Source organism: Tauraco erythrolophus, chromosome 15 (genome assembly GCF_009769465.1).
Source record: "Tauraco erythrolophus isolate bTauEry1 chromosome 15, bTauEry1.pri, whole genome shotgun sequence".
Taxonomy (NCBI): Eukaryota; Metazoa; Chordata; class Aves; order Musophagiformes; family Musophagidae; genus Tauraco; species Tauraco erythrolophus.
Genome location: NC_141479.1, coordinates 20564455 through 20588499, shown reverse-complemented (window position 1 = coordinate 20588499; position 24045 = coordinate 20564455). Strand labels below are relative to the sequence as shown.

General features: G+C 40.1%; 1 protein-coding gene across 2 annotated transcripts in view; it reads left to right on the top strand.

The window, feature by feature from the left end:
• The window catches only part of ZCCHC14 (zinc finger CCHC-type containing 14), a 54912-nt gene that overhangs the window by 6492 nt on the left and 24375 nt on the right, over positions 1-24045 (top strand). For both annotated transcript variants that reach the window (XM_086621063.1, XM_086621062.1), the window contains exon 2: positions 7768-7891. In XM_086621063.1, the coding sequence (XP_086477189.1) occupies positions 7768-7891 (124 nt within the window). The remainder of the gene's footprint in view (positions 1-7767; positions 7892-24045) is intronic.

Below are 24045 nucleotides of genomic sequence, written 5' to 3'. Positions count from 1 at the left end.
TTCCAAGAATATAGCTAAGAGTTTCTGTGAATGCACAGAATCTTATTATAGAAATGCTAGATCTAATTTGTCTGTCGAAATGAGAGCCATTGTCACACTTAAACTAGGATTTGACTCTACTCTTCGGCAAAAGAATTGGAGCAAGTTGAATTGAAGTTGTTCCTTATTTAAATTTGAAATGGGTATTAAATCTAGCAAAGAGATGTTGATATGGTCCAGATCTGTATTTCTTTGTGTGGGTTTTTCTAATGAGCAAACGTCTAAATTCCTTCCTTTTGCCTTATGCTAAAATAGAATTTTTCCTTTGGTCCCATTGGCATGATTATCCAATAATAAACATTGGAAGGGATAAACTTTTTAACAGGTGTCCTGGCCAATATAGGGTTTCAGGATTTTTGTAAATAGCTGAAGTGATCCAGAAATAATAAGATCAATTACTTAAGAGTAAGATCTTAATTTTAATTAAAGACCTGCCAAGTCATGATGATAAATAGTGAAAGTGAACATTTTTCATGCATATTATGAATTCTTTTCCAGTGTTGTCTTTTCCACCGTGAGTAGTTTTATTACACTCAAGGCATTACTTAAGTGGCTATTGAGGAGGGAAGGAAGGGAGAAACGCAATTCAGTGAATTTGTGACTTGTCAGAAAACTTCTGCCAACCTTGTTAATTTGTGAATCGTTGCAGGAGAGACCAGAGTGGCAATGAACCGTTCTACCAGGGAATGGCTTGTGGTATCATTGCTTGGTAGGATTGCTTCTTTGACTGTTTACCTCCCAAGTGTACGTACTGGCCCACCCAGTATATAGTTTCCCACCCATCTGCTGGCAACGTAAGTATGGTAGCTCTAAAGTCAAGATACTATCCATGTTCTAAAGGCAGATGTCAGTAAGGGCTAAAGGCTTGTATAGCAGATAGGCCCATGCTATGCTTTGAATTCCCTTGGGAAGTGTCAGGTAGTTTTCCTTTCCAGTGCTTTTAGCTTTTGGGGGGATTCAGGTGAAGAAACAGGGACATACTTGTACATGAGTGCTGGGATGTGGAGCAGTAGTATCTCTTTAAAGGTCTTGTTATAAGCAGTTATCTGTTTTGATTTTGAGGTGTTTTTAATGATTGGTTTGTAAAATTCAGATTTGGTTTCTTTTTTGTTTTGAAGGAAAAATAAAAAAGGAATATTCTTGTCATCTGTCTTTTTGAAAACATGCCTGATGCACCAAAAGTCCAGAATGAAAGTGCCTTGAATGAGCACAATGTGAATGAACTGGTTGCACTTGCAGCTTGTCCAGTAAGCTGCAGTAAATTGTGGAAGATCGAGTAGATGAAACAGGCTGTTTTGTAGCTTATTTGTATTAAGACTTGTGCTGCTTTTTTTTTTTTCTGTAGGCTTTTATAGAAAGTTTTTTCCTTTTTGAGTTCAAACTTTAACTCGGTGTATCTTTCCAGTGGGAAATCCCACATATTCTGCCTGTTTGGCAAGCTCATGTGGCTAACGGTTGGAGACTGTAGCAGTGGCAGAAAACATTGCACTAGCTAACACTAAAGAATTCTGAAAGTTGTTTGCAGATCTCAGCTTCACTTGTTTGGCTTAGGGAGTGAGCACACGACTTTGCAGGAGCTATTGTTGCCAGGTGTCTCCAAATGCTTCTTCTGTCTGTCTTGAATGGCAAACACAGGGTGCAACATAATTAAAGTCCAGTTAATCTACACTAGATTTACGTTCTTGGTGTTAACAAAGTATTCACAAGTCTTTAAGCGAAGGATTTTTAGTGGAAATGACTTAGTCTATAAAATACAACCCAGGCTTTTTGGTCCGTCTGCTCTACTAAATTTATGATGGAGCCTTGTAGCAGGTGTGATTGTCCCGAAGCATTGAAGTACTGCACGCCTCATTTCATTCCAGTAATAGTCTCACAGGACAAAAGCATCTGATCTGTTATCCCATTTCTCTGTGAATTGCCTCTTCACCCTTTGTGTTTAAAGATGGATGTGTTTTTGCCAACTTTCTATGGGAATAGGTGTGGGCCCTTTTGTAGCTGTTGAGAAACATGGACACGTCTGACTTGATTGCACCTGGTGCTTACATCTTTTTTTTTTGGTAGACTCTGGCTGTTGGAGCTGCATGAATTTCTAGCACAAACCAAACACTTTCCAGTCCAACAAAGGAACTAAACACGTGTACATAAGTGTTGAGTAGTGTTGAGGACTTCACTGGGTACATGAAAACTTGGGTGTGTTTGTGAGTGTTCCTTAAACAACCTTGTGGAAGATCCCAAATCTTCAAAAGGAGTAGTTTTTAATTTTGTTCTCCTAGTGGCAGAACAGTCAGGTATTTGCATATATAAGTAAATGCAGAACTGGTGCCTGAGGCTGTGGTTTCACAAGCAGCTGGGCAGACTAATGGCTTGTTGCTACTAGGAGGAGGATGTTTGCTCAGTCTGCTCTTCCTGGTTTTGTCGTCTCAGTAGATTTTGAGTGTCAGATCCTTGCATTGCTTGCTCTTGTTTCTGGCTCAGACTTAGCCTAGTGAACAGTCTCATGCAGTGGTAGACTGACATCTGAGTGTTAGCAATGCTGTGTTTTGGGTTTTTTTCCAAATTATTTGGGAACCTGAGTTATGTACCTGTGTTGGGAAATAGCAGTTTATCTGCCTAAGCATGCAAGGGCTGTATCTTTGCCATCAAGCTTCTGCTGGAGCATTTTTGCAAACAGGATTGCACTGTGTTAAAGACCTTGGTGTTAACCTCGAAATAAGCTGCTGTTAATACTTGCTAATGTGAAACTGGCAGGGATGAATAGAGTTGACTGGGTTTTTTTTCCCCCCAGACTTCAGTACTCCAGTTCCTGAGTATGCTCTTACACAGTACCTGCATCAGCCTCAAACATGGATGTCAGTTTATGACTATGAAAAACCTTTTCAATGGAGACTTCCAAAGCGAGTGTGGGCAGAAGTGTTTTATCTGTGGGACTTTCCCAGGATATCGCTGGCAGCTTTTGGAAAATGAATGTTGTGTGAAAAAGTTTTCCCGCGTGATCAATGGGAGAACGCGTTCGTGTGGCTTTTCGCTGCAGCCCTAGTATCTCACACGACTGCCTCATTGCTTTTGTATTTTGTTCACTTTGCCTGTGTAGTGCGTGACCTAAATTTTGTACCTAACTAGGTGTAGAAATCAGTATTTATTCCCTTGGATCCTATATCATTGTTTCCTTAAACTGTAAGTCATGTTACACTTTAGGTAGCAAGCTATGTTGATTTGTTAGTATTGGCTCCACTTCAAACTAAGTCAGCAAATACTTTGTTATTAAACCATGTATTTTCTGTGTTCTGTTAGTTATTTTTAAAAGGAACATAAAACTGCCGTTTTGGTAAAATTCTTACCACATCATGTTTGACTTCTGAGTCCTGTTATTTTTGTGAAAGACTTTGCTATATTAAACGTTAGGCGTTGTCCCTGGGGAGCAAAGCTGATGGTTACTGAATCTGGCTTCACAGATTTCCCACTTTCCATATTGACTTGCACTGTCTTGGATGGTGGCAGAGCCACTTCAGGTAGCACTGGCTGAAAGAGTAACACTACCTGTTGAAGTAACTGCTTCTGGTGATTTCATTATGTGATTTTTAATTGTTTTCCTGTATGCTTTTGATGGATCAAGGGCTTTCGAGAGCTTTCTAGAACTTTTTTCACTGTCCCAAGAAGATCTCTGCCTGTTTGTACATCTCTGCTGAGAAGAAAATCGCTGCACTCTGCTGAAAAAATGTTATTGTTTGCTGGCAGGCGAAAAGGGGGGAAAATATGATAATGGCTAAAATCGTATCGATGGCTTCTGATACCTTGACATGTTTGTCCTCAACCCCTGAGTGAAAGCAAGTGTTTCTCTGCCTAGTTAACTCCTGGGGCTGGGGGGCTTCAAGGTGGCATTCTGCCATCCTTCTGTCTAGTGCTTGTTGGGAAGGACGTGCTTTTCAGTAGCTGATACCAGTTTTGATATTGTCTTTATTACTATGGAGAATGAGGAATTCAGGCTGAGCCCCAGTTAGTCATTAGGTAGTGATGAGTTTTCTTTGTTGTTGTCAGTTGTGGCTACTACTTTGACTTGTAATTCAAGAGACAAGCTAGGTTTTAATGTGGAAAATCAGGAGTTCATCTGTGAGCCAGATGCTTTGCTGTGGAGGCAGTAGACACAACATCAGTGTTGAGTAAAAAACCGTTTAAGAATCTCTTCTGCACAAGTTTGAGTGGTGCATCTCCTAGAGTCATTGAAAAAGCCTGCAGGCCACTCTGATGTTCAAACAATTAGTGAATAATCTAATGAAATTATGGATAGGTGCTATGGAGGGCTTGCTTCCTCCCTGCCCCTCTGCAAAATGCTGTGCTGAGGGTAAGATTAGGTATAGTGAAGAATATTTCTGTTGCTTTAACTCTCTGGGGTTCCTGTTGTATTTGATTAGTCTTCATGGACTGCTTCTGCTGATGTTCTCAAATAATTTCAGTTGAAAAATCCAGAGTCTTCTGTTCAAGTGTCTGATGCTGTGCCCTCTTAGACCTTGAATGATTCATGAATTTTTCTGCATTTATAAAATGTCACTCCTGTGGTTTGTTGTGATGTATAGCCTGAACGTTTCTGGTTTCTGTGATGCCAGCTTATCCACCTTTACTGCGGACTGCTGCTGCTTCAGAAAACAAGCCTTTAACAGCTCTCGAGCAGCAGATGCTTCTTCTTTAATGGCATCTTGGCTTTCTTCAGAGATGTTACAGACCCTAAAAGGTCCAAAGCAGTTTGCTTACGACTTCTCCAAATCTTCGTTCGGAATCTAGTGACTACTAATTGTAGTTACTTGTGCTGAGCCCAAACTAGGGATTGCAGTAGTGGTGAATGTTCCTCCCAGAATTTACTTGACACTGACCTTCTCTACATCCAGGTTGGATGAGGCTTTGGGCAACCTGGTGTAGTGGAGAGTATCCCTGCCCATGGCAGTGGGGTTGGAACTGGATGATCTTTGAGGTCCCTTCCAACCCAAACCATTCTATGATTCTACAGTTGAATTCCGACAAGTCCTTCCTCAGCATCTCCTGTTAAGCTTTTGCCAGTGTTTCTTCTGACCCTCCCAGGACAGTATCGTCTGCAGTTCATAGCTGATGGGTTATTGTTCCTCTGTGTTTTACTTGGCCTCAAATTAAAAAAAAAAAAAAAAGCTGTTACTATTTTGGAAATAAAACTTGGATTTGCAAAACATTTTTCATTATTTTACTTTTCCTAAACAAATCCAAACCTTTGCAGTATCGGTATGTTTAAGTCAGTGGAAAAAATTATTTCAGATTTGGAATGAAAAAGCTTTAAGCCATCAGATTCACTGGTTATAACACCATTCAGCTCACTAACAAAGCGCTCCATTTGGAACTAATCAGAGCTTTGTGATTTTTCTAGGCCAATTTGAAACTGCTTTGCTTTGATGTGCGACTGAATCAGATAGTATATGAGCTCAGTCAGTCAAGACATATGGGCTAAATTAATCTTTACCAAGCATATAAAAATTAAATCTTTATGGAAAGAATTGGAGGTTATGTATAAACAAAATGCAAATTTTAAACTGCACGCAATGCTTACTGTAAGGATAGTGAAGGGAGTACAAGATAGGTGATATATTTCTGAAACCCTGTGACTATGTTCTTACCCACTTTCAAGTACTTGAAGTGTTTATATTTGCTGATTATTCTCAATATTTGGAACCTGGTTGTTGAGGATAACAGAGTCTTGCCTGAATCGAATTTTCTAGCTTGCCCTGTTACTTGAAGTCACCTGTTGCCAGGAGGATGGTGGTGGCATGGCTCAGGCTGCTGGAACTTCCTCTGAGCAGCAGTCCACCAAAGCGAGAGTTTAATGAGCTCCAGGAGAGAGACGGTGTGAGATGAGCTTTGGTAGAGACTGACTTTGGCAGGGAGACTTAAACTACTCTCCACCCTCCCTCCAAGCTTGAAGTTTAACGGCTCATCTTTATCATGTGAAAGCTTGATATTACATTTTTGTTACTGGTGGAAAGCTGTGCTGAAGAAGCATACAAGTAAACTTTATTTTTTGATCAAAAAGTAGACGAACAGTGCTGAAAAGGAAAGCAGGTACTTGTAATCCTGCTTTCTTCTGACACTCATCTGTCTTTCTGGATTGATTTCTTTGCCCATTTAAGCTTTTTTACAGATGTCAAGTATACCCAGTCTGTCACTTGTGCTACTGCCTTAAACTGTGTATAAATCTATAAACTCAGTCTTAAACTGAAGCTTACAGTAGGTAATTGTGTAGAGGTGGGGATGTGCTATTTTTCACTTGCATTGTGTATTCTGATTGATGACGACGTGTGAGGCTAATGGTAGGGTGAGCAAAGTATTGTTTTACATGTAAATTGTCCTAACTCATGGCACTGTCTCAAGTAAACGGGGTCTGAGTGAGCCTTTTTCCTTACAGGGACCTGGAGCTGCTGGTATTAGTTACCATGAAGAAAGGATAGCTTCTTTTGTTATGTCCAGGTGTACATTTTCTCCTGTGATTTGCAAAAGGCTAAAAATCCACGTTAAATTCTAATTACAGCTCTTCATAGCAGGATTTCACATTGATTCAGTGTGGCAATTGACATTCTAGTAGTGCATTAGTTAATACGAGTGCTTTTGTGAGTCTTAACTACCTCTTTAAAGCACACTTTCCTCTTTAAGATACTTAAACCCTTGTGTTCAGTACTGTTAACTTTTAACTGTTAATCTATGCTTCTCATTACCTAGAAAATGAGAGTAATTGCCTTGCTTATGAGGTAGGCATTGAATGTTCTACTACAAGTAATAATATGTTTTTGTGTGTTGCTGCATAATTGTGAATGCTCTTGTGGACAGCGACTCAAGTAGGCAGTGCTCAATTCTGCTTTTTCTAATGATGTTTTGTTTGTTTCTGTAGTTTTAAGTAATGGTGAAAATATGTTTTCTTATGCTAAATGCAGTTTAGAAGGTAGTATGAGGCCATGAAGTCTGTGTTGATGATGCAGCCTTCTGCTTGGACGTTTTTAGTGTGAAGTTCTTGACTGAAGTATGATCATGATAGCAGGCTTTTAAATGGCAAAGACAAGAATATTAGATTTTTTTGCTAAATTGGAATTCATTCCTTGTAATCTGTATGGAAATACTTTGAAATAGAATCATAGAATGGTTTGGGTTGGAAGGAACCTCAAAGATCATCTAGTTCCAACCCCCCTGCCATGGGCAGGGAAATCCTCCACTACACCAGGTTGCTCAAAGCCTCATCCAACCTGGCTTTGAACACTGCCAGGGATGGGGCATCCACAACTTCTCTGGGCAACCTGTTCCAGTACCTCACCACCCTCAATGTAAAGAATTTCTTTGAGTCTGCATTTGTGTAGACAGGGGAAGTAACTTTTCAACAAGAAAACTAGGGGAAAAGGGCTCCTGGAAAATACTGGTTTTATGTGAAGAACTGCGGTGTGGGGAGGTTAAGGGTCTTGCAATATCTCTGCAGTTGACTGCTGTGTGACTATTGTTTAAAAAAAATTATACTTTAAGTAGCTTTATAGATTAGCCAAGATAATCTAGATTTGAGAATAGCTGCTGACCAAAACAACTTCCCTGAACTGTTACTTGTGGAATATCCATAGTAACACCCCTTGGTTTTAAAGGAAGCAAATGTCTCCTAACTGCCTTCCAAGTGGTTCTGTTCACTCTGGAGGAAGGTTTGCACATTTCCAACACACTTTTGTGTTTTTTTCTTTCCAGGTCACTCCAAGGTCCGAGACCCCCATCAACAGTGTCAGTAACAGTTTGGAAAATGTACTACATACATCAACACATTCCATTGAAGAGTCATTACCCAAGAGGCCTTCGGGGAAACACTCCAAAGGTGTGTCCTTTTCCGTGTGCGTGCTTCCAGTGGGGGAATGAACTCATATCTCTTGAAAGCAATTAGCGGTATTTTAATTGTGATCGGAGAGTGGAATTTTGCTTCTTTACTTCTGGGTTGGGTTGAGCAAAGGAAGTTATAGAAGGGTTTTTGTAGGAAGTGTTAGTGCTTCAGTGAAAAATGGTCAGCGACAGGCAAGTGTGCGTGTTTTTCTTTTGGAAAATAAACAAGAAGGTTCCTTATGAGTTGAAGTATCAGCTTAGCTCTCAGGAAATATCTTCTTAAGAAGTGAATATCTCTGACACCACCTTCATCCTTATAGTAGCAGGTTATTTCTTGGATGAAGCATATGGTGATGAGTGTTGCTTTACTGGGGAGAAGAGAAGGCATTTAAAATAGCAGTTAGGTTTCCACAACCACCTTTCTCTTGGTTCCCAAGAACGTATAAGTGAGAAACTGAGGGAAGAGGGTTGGAGGATAGAAGAGAGAGGTCACACGTTTCCCAGCACACGTGTGCACCGAAATGTCGTTACAAAATCAGTCTTATTTTTGTAATGTTATATTGCATGCTGACCTGGCTAAAAGCTGGGCCTACCCAATTTGAGTTAAGTGTGCATTCCCTTTTCACACTCCAGGCTATGCTTACAAATATTAAAATGTCTAGGTTAAAATGTGACTAAGGGTATTTTTGTTTAATGCATGCAAAAAGCACTGTTAAGTGAGGAAAGTCTTTGAACTACGAGCTGCAATTTGTGTAGAACAGCTTTTGTGAACTCTTTGTGGTATTAATAAAACAGCTCTGTACGGCAGAACTAATGCAGGGGAAATACACCATCACATTAGCAGCACTAGAATATTGCCTTCAAATGTCATTAAAAATACTGTCATGGACCGTATACATTTTTTTTTTTAAATTTGGAATTCGTCTTCAGAGTTCTGTTTCCTTCTCTGCCTCTGGCTTGCTGCATAACCTTGCAAATACAGTTTAATACCACATAAATTATGATCAAGAATTTCAAAGCACATTTTCACTCAAAGGAACTGATACAACTTGGAAAGGGTTAAATGTCCCAAGGAAATATTCTTAGCGTGCCTCCACTGGACCTCCTTTTCTGTGACATACTCAACTGTAATCCCTGTAGCTGTAAGTAGCAATAATTTTTTACAGCAGAATAGTGCTGTAAGTAGCTATTTCTCCAGCTGTAAAAGCTATCAGGGTGGAAGAAAATGCAACAGTAAGCAGAAGCATGGCTAGGTTTGTGGCTCTCATCTGATTAAAAATAGGACAGGGTTCAACACAGTTTTCATTTGTACTCACTGATTGCTATTCCAGTACCATATATGCCAAGATTAGTCATGGTACACTGTGAAAATTAATTAGGTTTTCCTCTGATCTGTTTCTCTTACAGAATACCTGCTGAGTTTTCAGAGAATGTAGCTTTTTCATTTATAGATTGCCTTAGTGATAGTTGGTAAAAGGAGTTGTGGAACAAATAAGGCTTTCTTACTAACTGATATTCTGCTTTCTGGTTCACCAGCAGCAAAGATTGTGTTGAGTTCTCCTTGATACATGATGATCTGTCTGGTAGGGAGTTCCATCTTTTAAGGTTGGAGTACAACTGAAGATTATTTGCTACCCTGGAGCTACCATTCCTCTCTTACAGATTTGAATTCTCATAGCAAACAGACACATCTCTTAATTTAGCAGGACCTGCTACCTTTTTAACCTAGAGCACTTGAAATTCGGTCATGAGAGTAGGAGGTGGGCAGGTTGCTTGACCAGTTGTGTAATTCTTCTGTTGATATTTTCTAGTGAGTCTTGTTTCAGACAGCTTGAGAGAACAGGATTTCTTCTCACTTGCGGTCAGAAATAGTGAGCTGCCTAAGTTCATCCTTCCTCTCTTGGCAAAGTACTGGGGCTGGAAGTGTCTCAGTTAAAAAGGCTGTAGCTGAAATGGAAGAAAAATGAGAAAGGTGCAGTACCCGTTGTGCTTAGTTGGATTGGAGACAGTTTGTATTAATCCAGTGAATAGTTTTAATCCTGATTTGTAGAAATGTCAGTAATATACTCTGTATATAGTTAAACAGTGAATGGCTTTGTCATAGGCTTGGACCTGAAAGCTATCAGTGGCTCTATTTTCCCTAATCCACACTTTGAAACTAGCTTTTAGTGTAACATATTTCAAATTTCTACACGGGAGAGAGATGAGAAGAGTGAAGTATCCTGCTGAATACTCTTTAACAAACTGTGGTGAGCGTCTATGTGTATTTGTGTTTGCATTAAGTGGTTAGCTGGAAACATTCATACATGCTTCATGCAGACACTTGTCAAATGCATAACTTCTGAATAATTTCACCATCCTATCGATACAGAATATTGCTGCCTTAGGAAACGAATTTATAAAATGAGCGTCGGTCTGGGAAGTCTTAAGCCTTTCCTTTTATCTCAGAGGCCCAGCTAACTGTGGGAACACTTGGGCATTGGTGTACTGGATCCATGCTGTAATCCCCAAGTTGTTGGGAGTAGTGACGAGCTGGGGGCAATCGTATGGTTGTTTAGCAAAATTCACCGATTTTTCTATGCTGGTCCTGCTGTATTAGCTAAAGCCCCTTCTCTCTTCTGCATGTGTCAGTGGTAAAGCAGGATGGAACAGATGGACATTTCTGCAAAATAGAGTTGTGACACTAGGAAGATCCTGTACCTGTTGCCATAGGCATTTCAGGTATCTGTGCTTTATCTGGACTTTTGTAAAATGAAGTTGAAAGATTTGGCCCATGCAAGTTTAGAAAAAACACAGGTGGGTATTGACAGAAGGATGTGGACCTCTTCTGATGTCTAATAACTGTAACATGCAGTATAAATTGTGCCTTTTACTCGTGTATTTGGATCGGTGATTTTGGATTGTTCAAACCTGTTTTCACAGATGTGCAAGTTATTTTAACTGGAGGTAACTTCAGGAAGCGGAGACTTTCCTTGTCAGGGACTGGCTATTGTTGTGCATGTAAGCTGCAGACAAGCTTATTTCCAGGTTTTAAGGTATTGACACATCTCACTGGTCAAGGAGAACCGAGGCAAATACAGCTAGATTCTTGTGTTGTATCTAACTGAAATTCCAAGAGGGATGTGTTGCTAGATCCTTCTGTCTCTTCTTCCATTGTTTCTGGAATGCAGTCAAGTTTTAACATTGATCTGAACAAGGCAATCAAATTCAAATGAAGATTGGGTGTTTTTTGCATATGGGGTTGTGATGGGTTTGTGTGAAGGGGTTCTGGTCACCACGATAGGTGTGAGTCGAGTGCCACAGTCTTTCTTGTGTTGTCCTGTAGGCTTTTTTCTGCAATACTACAAGAACTGAACCAGTGCAGATGTAGCTGCAGAAGATGAGATTTCATGCTTGCAAACGCTTGCCTGATAGGCACATACCTTAGCAGCAGTGCAGCTGTATAGTGATGGCCCCTTCCATAGGCAGACTTGTTTCCCAGCACAATGCCAACAAAGTCAACAGACTTATTTGGAGGGATTCTGATAAAGGCATTGAGGCTGGTTGTCTTAAACTTAGGATTTTACCCTGCGTTTTCTGGAGAGCCACCTCAGAACCTTTTTCCAGTAGCAAGTGACCCAGGTGGTTAAAGGAGGTCACTGGTTAATAATAGTATATTCACTAGCAACTTTTGGTTTGCAGGTAGTCCTGTGCTGGTAGCTAAGGGAAATTCGGATGATATGCCAAAGCCCAGAAGGAGCTATCTGACCCTCGGGAAGTCCTGTTTGCAGGGCTAATTTGTAACAAGCCTATGAAAGCAGAGTTGTTCTGACCTTGTTGAGCAATTCCCAAAAGAGACTGCTTACAGTTATCAAAGCTAAAGGGAAAATTCAGCTTATTTTGTATTTTTTAAAAAAAAGGTAGGAATTTCCTGTACCCAGAGATGTTGTTAGTTACTCTGACTGTAAGGCTCTGAGCAGAATGATTTGGCCATTAGGTGCATAGTGCTGTCGACAAGTACTGCTCTGTGCACGTGACCTATTTTAGCAATGTATTAAACAGTCAGTGACCACAGCATATTTTCCGAAAGCACAGTGGAATAAAGTACATTAGACCAGATGTTGAAGCGCAGAACAAAAGAATCTTTATAATAAAGGCAATGTAAGTTGCAAAACATTACAGTACAAAGACTGCGTGGTCTTCGTGCTGTAGTTTCTCGTAATACTGAGTAAAATTTTGATTTGTCACAGCCTCTGTCTTAAATTTTCTGCAGTGGAAGTTCTATGTTGGTATTTATAAGATGCTCATTACTGTATGAGGTTTTGCATGTGGCACTTAGCACTGTTTTCCTCCATAAAGCAGTCTGGAAGATGGTTTCCTCAACTCAACGAGTCTCATTTTCTGCAAAGTGACAAAAATTCCCCTATTCTTGTGTTTCCTGTATATTTATCTTGCCTTTCCGCTGTTGCCACACAAAACCTCAAAATTGTCTGCACGCCAGCCTGATTTCAAATGAAGCAACTGTTGAAATATGATCCTTATATAGCGAAGCTGAATCACAATTCTTGCAACACATGCGTCTAATGATAGGCACAGACTGCTTCCTGTGGACAGAGAGGAGTAAAGCTTTTGGATGTAAAATGGGTACAGAAGGTTTTATTCTACAGTCTCTGTTCCATTTAGTACTCCTGCTGAGCACAGGAAAACTTTTTGCTTAATTGAAGGTATGCCATTAGTCCACATACAGGGTCCTGCAAAGCCTCGACGGTGTCCCAGGCTAGAAGAAATACATGGAATAGCACATGACTCACTCGACAAAAGGAACTGCAGTCCGTTGGCATAAGGAAAACCAAACTTTAGAGAAAATGCATCTCAGTAACATATTGATTTAATTTCGGATTAATATTAGGATGTAGAATAGATCTTTGTTTGCAGTAATCCTGTTGACCTCAGGTAGGATATAAGTTGCAGGTAGGTTAAGCTGATTGTTCTGCACAGTGAGCTCTGGTATCTAAATTGTGTCGTTACACTAGTCAGCAGAAACATGTAGTGTAAGCTATCTAGAACTTCTAACTTTTTGCTACCCAATTTATTTTCCTTGGCAAAATATATTTGTGTGGTCTTGCACGTTTTTGTCTCCCACGTCCTCGACTCATCCTTTTTCCACAAGAAACTAGACTGCAGGAGCTCTCTTAGTTAACGGCGAGCAACAGTTTTGGTTTTTTTTTTCATTTCTGCAATGTTTGACACCAGTTGTTCAGCCTGTTGAAGGCAGGGAGAAAATGCAGGAGGAGAAAAAAAGCACTGAAATCCTTTTGGTTCAGTGTCCAGACTTTATAGGGCCTTGTTCCGCATCAGTTGTGTAGCTGGATTATTCTATTTTTAAATAAATACATCATGTCCAACAATATAGGGTCAACTACTGTTAGGGTAGGGCTTAAAGAAATATTTAGGCTATGATAATCCTTCAGGGAAAAATCTCCCTCTACCAACTGTATATAATTTTTCAGCTGTTTGTGTATGTCTTTGTTCATTTTATCTCTGAAGTAGAGCTCTGCTGGTAAACTTCAGCAGTGTAGGTTGTCAGATCACACACAAGGCATTGCATTCCCGACTTACTGTCTCCTAAAACAACTAGTATATTACAGTATCAAGTATTCAGAGTTAATTCTAGCAATCAAATCCAAGAATTAGTGGACTTCAGAAAAAATGTTTTGATGTTGCATGTTTTCCCTTGTGCTAGAAGGTTATTGTATATTAAGAAATTTCTTGAAGCTTGTACGTTGCACGTATGCAGCTTGGTCTTCTGGAGTTGGAGTTCACTTAAGGTTGGAGGTTTAGCTTTGCAATAAAGACAGTGCTCGTGATTTAATTTAGTTTTTAAACTGAAAAACCTTTTTAATGTTCGTGACAGAAACATTGGGTTTCATCTCAAGTGATTGTGCAGTTGTACTCTGCGCTTACGTAGGCGGGCACAGAAGCCCGCTTTACGTCCCCAGAGGGAGAGGCCAGGTTAAGGTAGCTCACCCTTGGGCTGTGTCGGAGCTGGGAGTAGAGTTCCACGCTCCTGGGGCTGCGCTTGGACTCTGACAGATTTATGTCGTTAACTGTTAACGAGTTAACTTTTGTACTCTCTAGAGGTTGGAGTCAGTATTTCTTCGTCATCCTTGTTACCTCCCTTTCTACGTAACAAGACCTGTCAGGAGAGATCTGGGGTTGCTGTGAGAAGATACAAAGGGAGAGGAGGGAAGAGAGCAGCATGGGGACTCTGAGCTGAATGAAAAGTAGGCTTCTGATCTGCCTGCTCATGCAATAATCGCTATAACCTTTTTGTGCAAATACTTCAAGGTGCTTTGTACTGAAGTTTGTGATTCATGGCCTAGATTCCTTCATGAGGGCAGCCCTTTGTGGTCCACAGGTGCTTCACGTGAAGACTGAAAGGTCTACCCCTTGGCCAAGAGCAGTGAGTTGGCTTCAGTGGAAGGTTATGCTGTACGTGTTTACCAGTGGCTCTTGAGTTTGTACGACAGAAGACACTCTAATGCATGTTTTCTATAAGCAGTTTTAATTGTGCATGAACCATATACCTTGTTCACTTACTCACTTAAAATAATCCTTATATCAAGCACATACCTAGGGACATTGTCTTGAATCTGCCAAGAGATTGTTTTTCTTTAGTCTTGTTGGGGCTTCTTGCTTGTTTTTCCCCAGTAAAGGTGATGGAATCGCTCTGCTTGGGCAGCTCTGTCAGTCTCTACCTTATTAACTGTTGAAGCTGTTGATTAAATTCATTCAAATTTGACAGAGGTATTGGGAGTTTTGATTTACACTAGTGTTTGGATAGTAGAGACTCATTCATGCTTCTGTCAAGAGGAGAGGTAAGATCAGTTCAGCCCTTATCCTGTTTTGTCTGCCCAGCCACTCCTTGTGTTTGTTTTTTTCTGGATTAGAGGCAACATGTGCTGATTGTTGCCCGGTTGGCAGCTCAAGAGAGTCCTGCGCACATCACTGTAGGGGATGCAAGACCGAACTGGCATCCGGTGGAAGTAAATGAGTGTGGAAGAGGCAGATGTCTTGGAATGGTGAGTGTGGCTGGGAACAAAGGTAGCTAGTTATATGTGTATGTTTAGGGAATATGTGGAATTGTTGGGGAAAAAAGTTAGTGTAGATGTGGTAGATATGGCAAATAGTATTGGTGTAGGTCTGTCATAGGAGATATGGGGCTGGAGTCTCTGGAGACATACAGCATAGGTCCATGGGAAATAAGGCTTCATTCTAGTCCTTACTAATTAATCTTGCTTTTACTCTTATGTTATATAAAGACTTGTTCTGAATTTGTGTACTGGGAAATATAATAAAACACTAGAAAATGACCAGCTTTCTGCTAAAGTAAGGTTTGACAACAAAGCGCTTGATTTTGAGTACTCTGAAGCCCATTCAATTGGTTTTAGTGGGAGTTGGATGATACTTCTGTTTATAATGAATTAGAATCAAGCTACTCTGAAAAACGAAAGTTCTAAGAATACTACGCTGTTGAATTCAGCCATGCCAAGGAGTTTACCTCACTGTAATGCATTCCTCAGGCAGATTCCTGATCTTAGATAATGACAATGTAGTTGTCAATATCTAATGTGAGAAGGTAAACTCATATTTATAACACTATTTGCCTTCTTCCATGGCTCTTCAGAAGCACAGGAGGCAACACTTAGGCATGCACATTCCTAGAGGGCCTCTCTTGTATTGCCAGTTCATGTCCATGAAGCCCTGGAAGTGCCTGTAATGGCACATTAGTTGTTAATGCAGATGAAATTAATAGCCATTATCTCAACAGCTATGGAAGCAAGAGCATGACCTTCTGCCAGTAATGGAAACAACGTAAGCAACTTGAGCTTTTAATGAAAATTACATTAAATGAGCAAAACTAGTTTTTTCTCAGATCTTTAGGTAATGGCTTAATACAGAGCATCTTCTGAAAAAGAAAAATGTAGCAGAGTCAGAATAGAATGAGTTGTGAAAACTTTACCTCGTGTACGTTTTGGAGGAACTGATGCTTAAACATGGGTTTATACTGAAAAGCCTTTATAAAGGCAGGAGGTGGAGGGAGAGGAAGTTTGAAATTTAAAAACTTACTGAAGGATAGAAAACATGTCATGCAGGACTTCAAGAAAAAAACCAAGGTGAACATTAACTGCTGATTCTTGTCTCCTGGCAATTCCAGCTGCAATCTGATGGCGAATAGCTCACTCAAACTGGGCATTTGTGTCTGCTGCTTGAAGATTGAGCAAGGGATGTGTGAAATGTTCAGAAATGCTCAGCTGTTCATTGCATCTCTTTAGAACTCAACACCCTTTAACATCTGGAAATATCTGTTTCGAACTTGTCTGTTTCACTGCCATGTTAAACAGAAGGATACAAGAACTTAAAATAAAGGGCTTGCTTATCCTATCTAGGCTTATGTTTCCCCTAAACTAAATTGGACCAAAAAAATCACTTTAAAGAAGAAAATAGGAGTGATTCACATGTATTCCTAGAATGTTTTTACATACTGTTGCAAGCGTACTAATGACTAGATAGCAATTTTCTTATCTATGGCACTCTTAAGAAGCTTTTATAGCTGGTTAGTTGTTAGCTGGTAAATGTTCTGTCCTTTCTCTTACCAGTTCATTGTTAAATCTCCCATTTTCCAAAGCACATTTTTAGTTTTCATATGTGTTTACGTTTAGATTCTTTTCTACAAAAGGTGGCTCCCTGAAGGTAGTAGGCTTAAAGTACAATCATTTTACCACTAGGTAGCTGGAGTTTTTACAGGTAGTTGCATTTATAAGTTAGAAACGTTGTCATCCATCGCAGATTTTTGGATCCAGATCTGAAAATTCATGAGAACTTAAAGTAAATTTTAAGAGGTGTCTTACTTGACTTCTGAAGTCAGCATTAGGATTCTCACATTGGGTCTTTTCTCTGCAGACTGAGGGGTTGACCGTTTTGGAAAGAATCGGGCTACAGCAGGGAAAAGATACTAGATATTGCAGGACTTGAGGTAACGCTGAAGAGCCTGGTGATGTTGGGAATTGCAAACAACAGATTCTGGTTTCAAGTAGGGCAGTAAGTCGCAGGAGGAGATGCGTTATCCATAGTACTGAGCGGTGACATGACGTATTGGTCTGGTTTGAAAATGAGGAGGTGGGTGGAGAGGAAGGATGAGAACATACCACCAAAAAAGGTGTTTACTTTGCCAATAATTTCTCTTTGCTTCCCCTACTACTACAGCAAATATTTCTTTACTCTGCTTCCCTTCTTTCTAATCTGGAAGTGACCTTATTTAGTAAATGACACCACTTTATTTCCATGGAAGTGATGATGATTTCTCACATTCGGTATCTGGCACAAGGGAACAGATGGACTGCAAAGAAGAAACAACGAATGCAATAATACTTAGCTAGTGTGAGGGACCTTTTGCAAATGGTGACTTGTAAGTCTGACTGCAGGACGTGTGCACTCAGAGGGGAGGAAACTGGTCGTGTTTTAGTGATTTAGTGGAGAGTCATGTTTATGTATCCATAAAGTTAGGGCAGCTCTTGCTTCAGATCAGGGCTGAATTAATATTTGTATGGCTCTCTGAGAAGCAACTCAGCTTTCGGTCAAAATGTTTGGAATTTTTCTAATTGGTGATCAGAAAGGCTCTCTGGACATACACTCTGTAGACAAAAGCAAGTTCTTCCCCTTTGTTTTGCTTAAATAGTTCAATGTTCCTTTCTTAAATTAAATGTGCCTTTACTGACTTATATCTCCTTTTGCGAATAACCAAAGTAGAAAATGGTGCTATTAATCCTGGGTTCATTATCAGTAGAATCAAAATGAAGAAAAAATACAGCTGAGAACAATCAAAGCAGTGAAATTCTGTGTATTCATTCTGTTTTATTGGGGCTGTTCAAGGAAAGTTGGATTCTTCTGTCTTAACGCAGTTTTCATAAACTTCCATCTGTTGAAAAATGCCAGAGCAGAGCCAGATACTGAGAGCTGGATCAAGAGCTTTGACAGCTGTATGGGTAATGAAAGCACGTAGAGCTGGTCATGGGTTGACACTAAGAAGTGAGTAGAGAATAAAATCTCATTTGAGGACTGCAGATAGTGGAAATTGGGAGAACTTTAAGGGGTCATACTGTCCCAAAGCTGTGTAGAGCAGAGTATCTTACACTTGGTGCTTGTGCAGTCAGATGCATTTCTGGAATAGAGGAATTGTGGCTCTGATCTGTCTAGTAAGTCACTGTGCCACACACAAGGAGAGGAGGAGACAGTCAACTCTGGCATTGTTGATGGGATTTGTCAGATCTCATTTCTAATTGCATTTTCTCTTGCTCATTTATGCTGGAAAGTCACAAGTTGTAATTATGCAAAACAAGGGTTTTGATTAAAGTAAATTTTATTTCTTAGGTGCAAGGAAATGCTAAGCTAAAAGGTTAATGCTTCATTTTCTTTCTGACTTGTTCTTTTAACTCGGTGGAAAAAAGCACTGGACCTACAACATTACTCCAGTGCCTGGAGTGGATGCATTTCATCAGTGTACGGTGCAGATGCTATTTTTAACAGTAACTCAAAGGGGTAGCCCTGCTAAAATTACATCATGAAGATACACTGCTGAAAGGAAACAGCGTAAAACACAACCGTGCCTTAGAAGATTCTCTCTATTGTGTTTTCCACTTCTGTGGATGAATTATTCAGTGTGTATCATTCAAGTAGGTACACAGACCACCGTGTTTGCAAAGCATTTGGACTTTGTTTTCTTGTAAACAGTCTTGTGGAAGAGTAGTAGAAGTGAATTTTGGCTGCGAAAACAGTAGGTATGAAAATAGGTATTAGTGGCTTGGAGAGCTCAAACTTTGTGTTCCTTCCTGTCCCTGTTATTAAGTAGTTCAGGGATTTGATAGATATCTACTACTGGAAAAGCGTGGTTTGCTTCGTTCCGTAGTGCGTACTGCAGAATGGAGTAGCAAGTGTGGAGAGTCACAGCTCCAAGACGTTGGGGATTTTGGTGGATAGGGTTTGGTTTTGTTTCTGTTTTTTCCTTCAGTTCCCAGGCATTCTCACTGCCTTGGCAAATACTAACAAAATCTGCTCTGGCCTTCTCTTCCCTTTTCTATTTGCTTCATAGACGTGTTACAGAAACAGTTGTCTAATAGTTGTCGGTATCTCAAAATAAGCTTAAATGCTGAATTAGGACTTTTTTCTGTCTCTGTGAATTACCAGTCAAATCTTGTTCTTTCATTCTGGATCCCTGACAAGATTTATACAAAAAGTATAAAAGGGAACAAGAATATTGAAGCCTGAGACCAGAGACCTGAAAATGTACAAGGACATAATTGCCAACAAAAGGAGAACTTCACAGAAGTGGTTGTGCAGAGAGATATTTGTTTCTTACTGAACTAAGCACTTGAATGCATTTGTGGCTCTTGGCAAGACTGTATGTACTCAAGGCTTTGTCTATTCTAGATTAGTCCCTTAGTCCGGTGTTTTTACATAGTATGCTAACAGAATATTTTTTTCATTGTTAACAAGGTTTTCATGCTGTAATTCTTTAGAAAAAAAATGAAGCTGATATAAAATTACTTGGTTCTTGCTGTTCATGCTTGCTTGTTATTGCAGTCTTAGTCATGAGTTTCAAGATGCTGATGCTGCTCCCAAAAATGCAGAAAACAGCACGTGCTTATTTACATGAGCATTAAACTATGCTGGTCTGGAGTAGCTCTCGTTCCAGTAAGCCTGGCTGTGTGCATTCATGTGCCTTTGAGTTGGAAATGCACATTTCTGCTGGATTTTTGCTTCGGAGCTGGAAACTCTGAACTCCTTTAGGTAGCTGAAGCAATCCTTTGCCAAGGTTGGAGGAGCTGGGCATCTGATCTGAGCACTCTGGTGCTTTAGCACCAGATTGCCCTTCAAGCCAGGGCATGCTGGCTGAGCAGCTGCTGCCTTATAATCACACTGCCAGGGGTCCTGCCATGCCGAGGTGTGGTTACACGCTGCAGCCCTTAATTTGTATTGGACTGTGCTGGAGGGAAGGGGGAATAAAAAAGGAACATGTGTTTGTATAGTGCATGTAATTAATACACATACATGTCGTGTTCAGGTGCTGACTTGGTGACTTTTAAGCTTAAAGAGTTGCTGAGCAAATCCTCATCAGATGCGACTGGGATTGATTAGGACTGTAATTGTTTTTATGCAGTGGAGACTGGGTGTTTTTAATAAAGAGTAACAGTGGATTATGGTCATCTAAGTGGGACCCAGAAGACTTAAATGAATAAAATCTTGTGCGGTGAAGGAAAACTAATGGGTAGTAGGCAACCTTAACGCAGCTCCTGTTTTCCTCATCCCCCCCAAAAAAGGTGGTTTGTTGTTAGTTCCAACTGCACTCAGCGGTGGCATCTTGTGTCATTCCACTGTGGGTCTGGTGTGTTGGTGTGAGGCTGGATTTGTCCATCTGAATTTAGGGCATTGCTCAAAACTTCAAACGCCAGCTCGGATTCCCAGCGGTGGTGACTACCTGCCTGTGTCATGCTTTCCCCATCTGGTTTCCTTTCAGGATGCACTGGCGAGGTTTGTGTTCTCTTTCTAAGCTCAGGGTTTGTGTCTGTTCCATGCAGACATGGGAACTTCAAAGGCTTCAGCCGAATTAGGTTTGTTTCCTCTGATGTTTGAGATTTAGTGAAGCATGGGCTTTCTGGGGTTTGGTATGCTTTAGTACAAAACCTGTGATTAGGGAAAGGGCCTACCAAGAGTGTTTTCCATGGAAAACTGACTTTGCGTTTTCAGTTTTGTAGGTGAATATAGCATTCAGATTAGAACTAATAATCTGGCACGCGTCGGGTTTGCGGGGGTTCAGTGAATTATGTGCCAGAGAAAATCCTTTCCAGGGAAGCATAAGACTTCTCAAGGATGAGCTAACCTTCTCTTAAAAATCAGAAACAAAGCCAAGATTTTGTTTAAAAATTATCTAACAGTAAGTAATCACTTGATCAAATAAACCTAGACTAAATATAAACCTGCGTGTTCCTTACCCAGTAAGTAGAAGTATTTATATACAAAGTTGAACATCTCTCTTGATTGCAGTGGTATTTTTACTAGCATGGGCTGCATAATTAGATATGGGCAGCCTCCCTGTTTTAATTGCCTACACCAGAACGTATGTTAGTGGTTACTGAAGCTGCCTTCACACCAAGCGTTTGGGCTCACGGTCATTTTTGCAGGAGTACTTTTCAAAATGAGCTGCTCTGAGAAGTCTACTCTCGTTAAAGCAGAGGAGGAAGATGAGTCATTGGGCCGGATTTCCAAGCAAATGAAGTACACAGCTGCATTCATAACTTACACATGCTTTTTTCAGTTGGATGAAAATAGTTAATTAGCTGCAGTTACATGTAGAATTAGCCAGCTTGGGGAATTAGCCAGTAAATGTATTTTACAAATTAAATTCTGAAGTCCTTTAAAAAACAAGCAGTCTCCCAGCCCCTAAGCAACAAAATCTGAGCACATGCTGAATCCAACCACTGTGGCTAGTGTCTCTGAGTTTGTTGCAGGATACCTTTAAGCCTTCAGTGTTGCAAGTGTTTACCTACAGTCGTGCTTGAAATGCCAAAGCGTTTCCGTGGTATTAAAAAACACAGTTTAGGATTCCTTTTTGGATATATTCTGCCTGACATTAATAGAGGGATACATCTTGGCTTGATTAGAGCTGCTCGAATTAAGGAATATGTTTTACCTCCTGCTCACTTGTGCCTAACTGATGTCCAACTCTTGCAGCCTTTCTTGGCTCCGTACCATAGCTCTCTTTATGCCCAGAGCATTATTATATATATGTCAACAGCATCTCCTTGGTAAGTATGTGTTTCAAGGCACAGCACCTGTTCAGTGACATGTGTTGGTGCTCAGATTTAGTAAGGCGGTGGAGCTGTTACACAAATATGTCCAATACAGCAGCCCTTTCTGGATAATTTATTCTGTAAGAGCTTTTTCTGGCGTTAGAAAAGAAAAAAGGCAACTTGTAAGGCAGTTGTCTGTTCAGTGGCAGTGGCAGGCAGTTCAGCAGCAGTGATGCAAAAGTACTCTTGGTAAGAAAAACCTTCAGATTAGTGTTTGAAGCTGTATCTTGATTTTTTTGAAAGCAGCTGGCTGATTCTTCTGGGTTTTACATCTTCCTGTCCAGATGGGAGTCTTCTCCAGCCTTCAGTGCAGCCAGCGTTTTGTTTTATTGGATTTTTTTGAATCCCATGAAGTTGCGAAACCGTTCTTTAGGTTGATTGGCTTTTGTGGCTGGCTAAAGTGCTGACAGTATCATTCAGTATTACTCAAAACAATGGATGAATTCAATTAAAATCTTAAAAGCTAAGATATACAGACTTTTTTTTTGAAAATGTCTGTCTCTCTTAGAGAAACATAAGAAGGTCACTCAGTTGGCAAGTTAAATAAGCCGAACTGAGGAAATAGCAGGAACATGAAAACTACTAGTTTGGGGGCGAGTGATACAATCCCAGCACATTATTGCTTCCTATATGCTGCCAAAAGTAAGCTAATGTCCTTGATTTTTTTTTTTTTAAAAAGCTGTGTAATTATTTCCTGTGGAATATTACTGTTTGTAGTCTTTAGTCTGGCTTTTAATTTAAAGTAGGATTAACTTGTCACTTAAACTCACGTTGTAAGTATGTGTTGTTCATGATCTTAAATATTCACTAAATTGGAAGAATCCTTATTTCTTACCAAGAAAAATGACAGATCTGAGAGTGTTTCTTGTGCTAATGTTGCTGGTAACAGAAATTTTTCATTATGTCCATGAAGCTTTAATTTCCAGTGTCGTCTTGTGTGTTTTTGTTGTAGAGGCAACAGCCAGCCAGAGGACTTTCTTTAGAACTGGTAAAACTGTTCTGTTTGGTTATGAGTTTTTTCCTAGCTGTAGCTTCCTTTTTAAGCAGACACCATGGAAAAGCTGCTGTCTGCTCTTCTACTTTTACTCTTCATATGAGACCAGGAGAAAACCAGTCTGTGGACCCTCTTATGAGGCTGAATTGTTTCCTAACAAGTCCAACATACCTTAAACTTGAGTGCTGTTTTCTCCCATTTTCTTCACAAAACCATCTGTCTTATGAAAAGATCAACTTAGCATTGACTTTTAACAAACCACAAACTCTTAAGAGAAGTAACGGCCAAAAAGTGGAAACACAGGGAGCAGCACGTGGTATGATGTGCTCAGAACTTCTCACCAGGACATCTTGGGTCATGTACGATGACAGACCCTATTTCATCAGCTTCAGTTACAGGAATGGGGGAGAGGCAGAGGCCCCTTTTTGTCCTCTGCTAAATTTTCCTTCCTTTGTTTTTCTAAAGGAAAGCTGTGATGGTAATTAGTCCTGTCTCCTGAATTTGTATTAGCCAGGCAGAATTAGTTCCTGCAGGGTCTTTGGTTGAACAAATTTGATAATCTGAAAATGACTGCTCCATTTGGAGTCTCAAGTGAATGTGTGACTCCTATTCAAGAGTGTTTCAATGAATTTTGTATTGCTGCGGTCATTGCCAAGTTCCAAAGATGTCATAAATGTGTAGTAGTTTTCTTCCTGGAATGTAGACTTTGATTCCTGGATGAGTCAGGCTTCGTGAAGTATTCTGAAGATACCTGACGTGGGAAGAATAAGCAAAGATCTTACTGTGCTTTCCTATCAACCACAAGTTTTCTGCCCTCTTTTGGAAGGGGGAAGTAAATGCTGTGTAACTAACGATTCAATTTAAATGTTTCTTAGCAAGCAGCAGCTTTATATTTGCATAAAAGCTCTGGAATCACTTCAGTATCCCAATTACACCTTTTCACATGATGTTTTCTCAATCTATAACCACTGTATTATGTGAAAACAGGTTAATGTCTTAATAAATTACCCTCCTGTGTCTGGAGAGTTCTGAGAATGAGATGTCATTTCTCTTCAATTCTCATATAATAGTGAAAGGTTGTTCTTACATGACACCTCAGTGTAGTGAACTGTAGAGAGGATTTCTTCATCCTTTCCTAGATTTGACTTTTTCTAGAAAAAGTAGTAAAATAAGATCCTTTTCAAAAAGAAACACTTACTTCCTTACCTGGTTTCCCTCACTTTTGAGGAAATATTCTAATGCTCTTGAGGTGGAAGCATTTCTAATATAGTT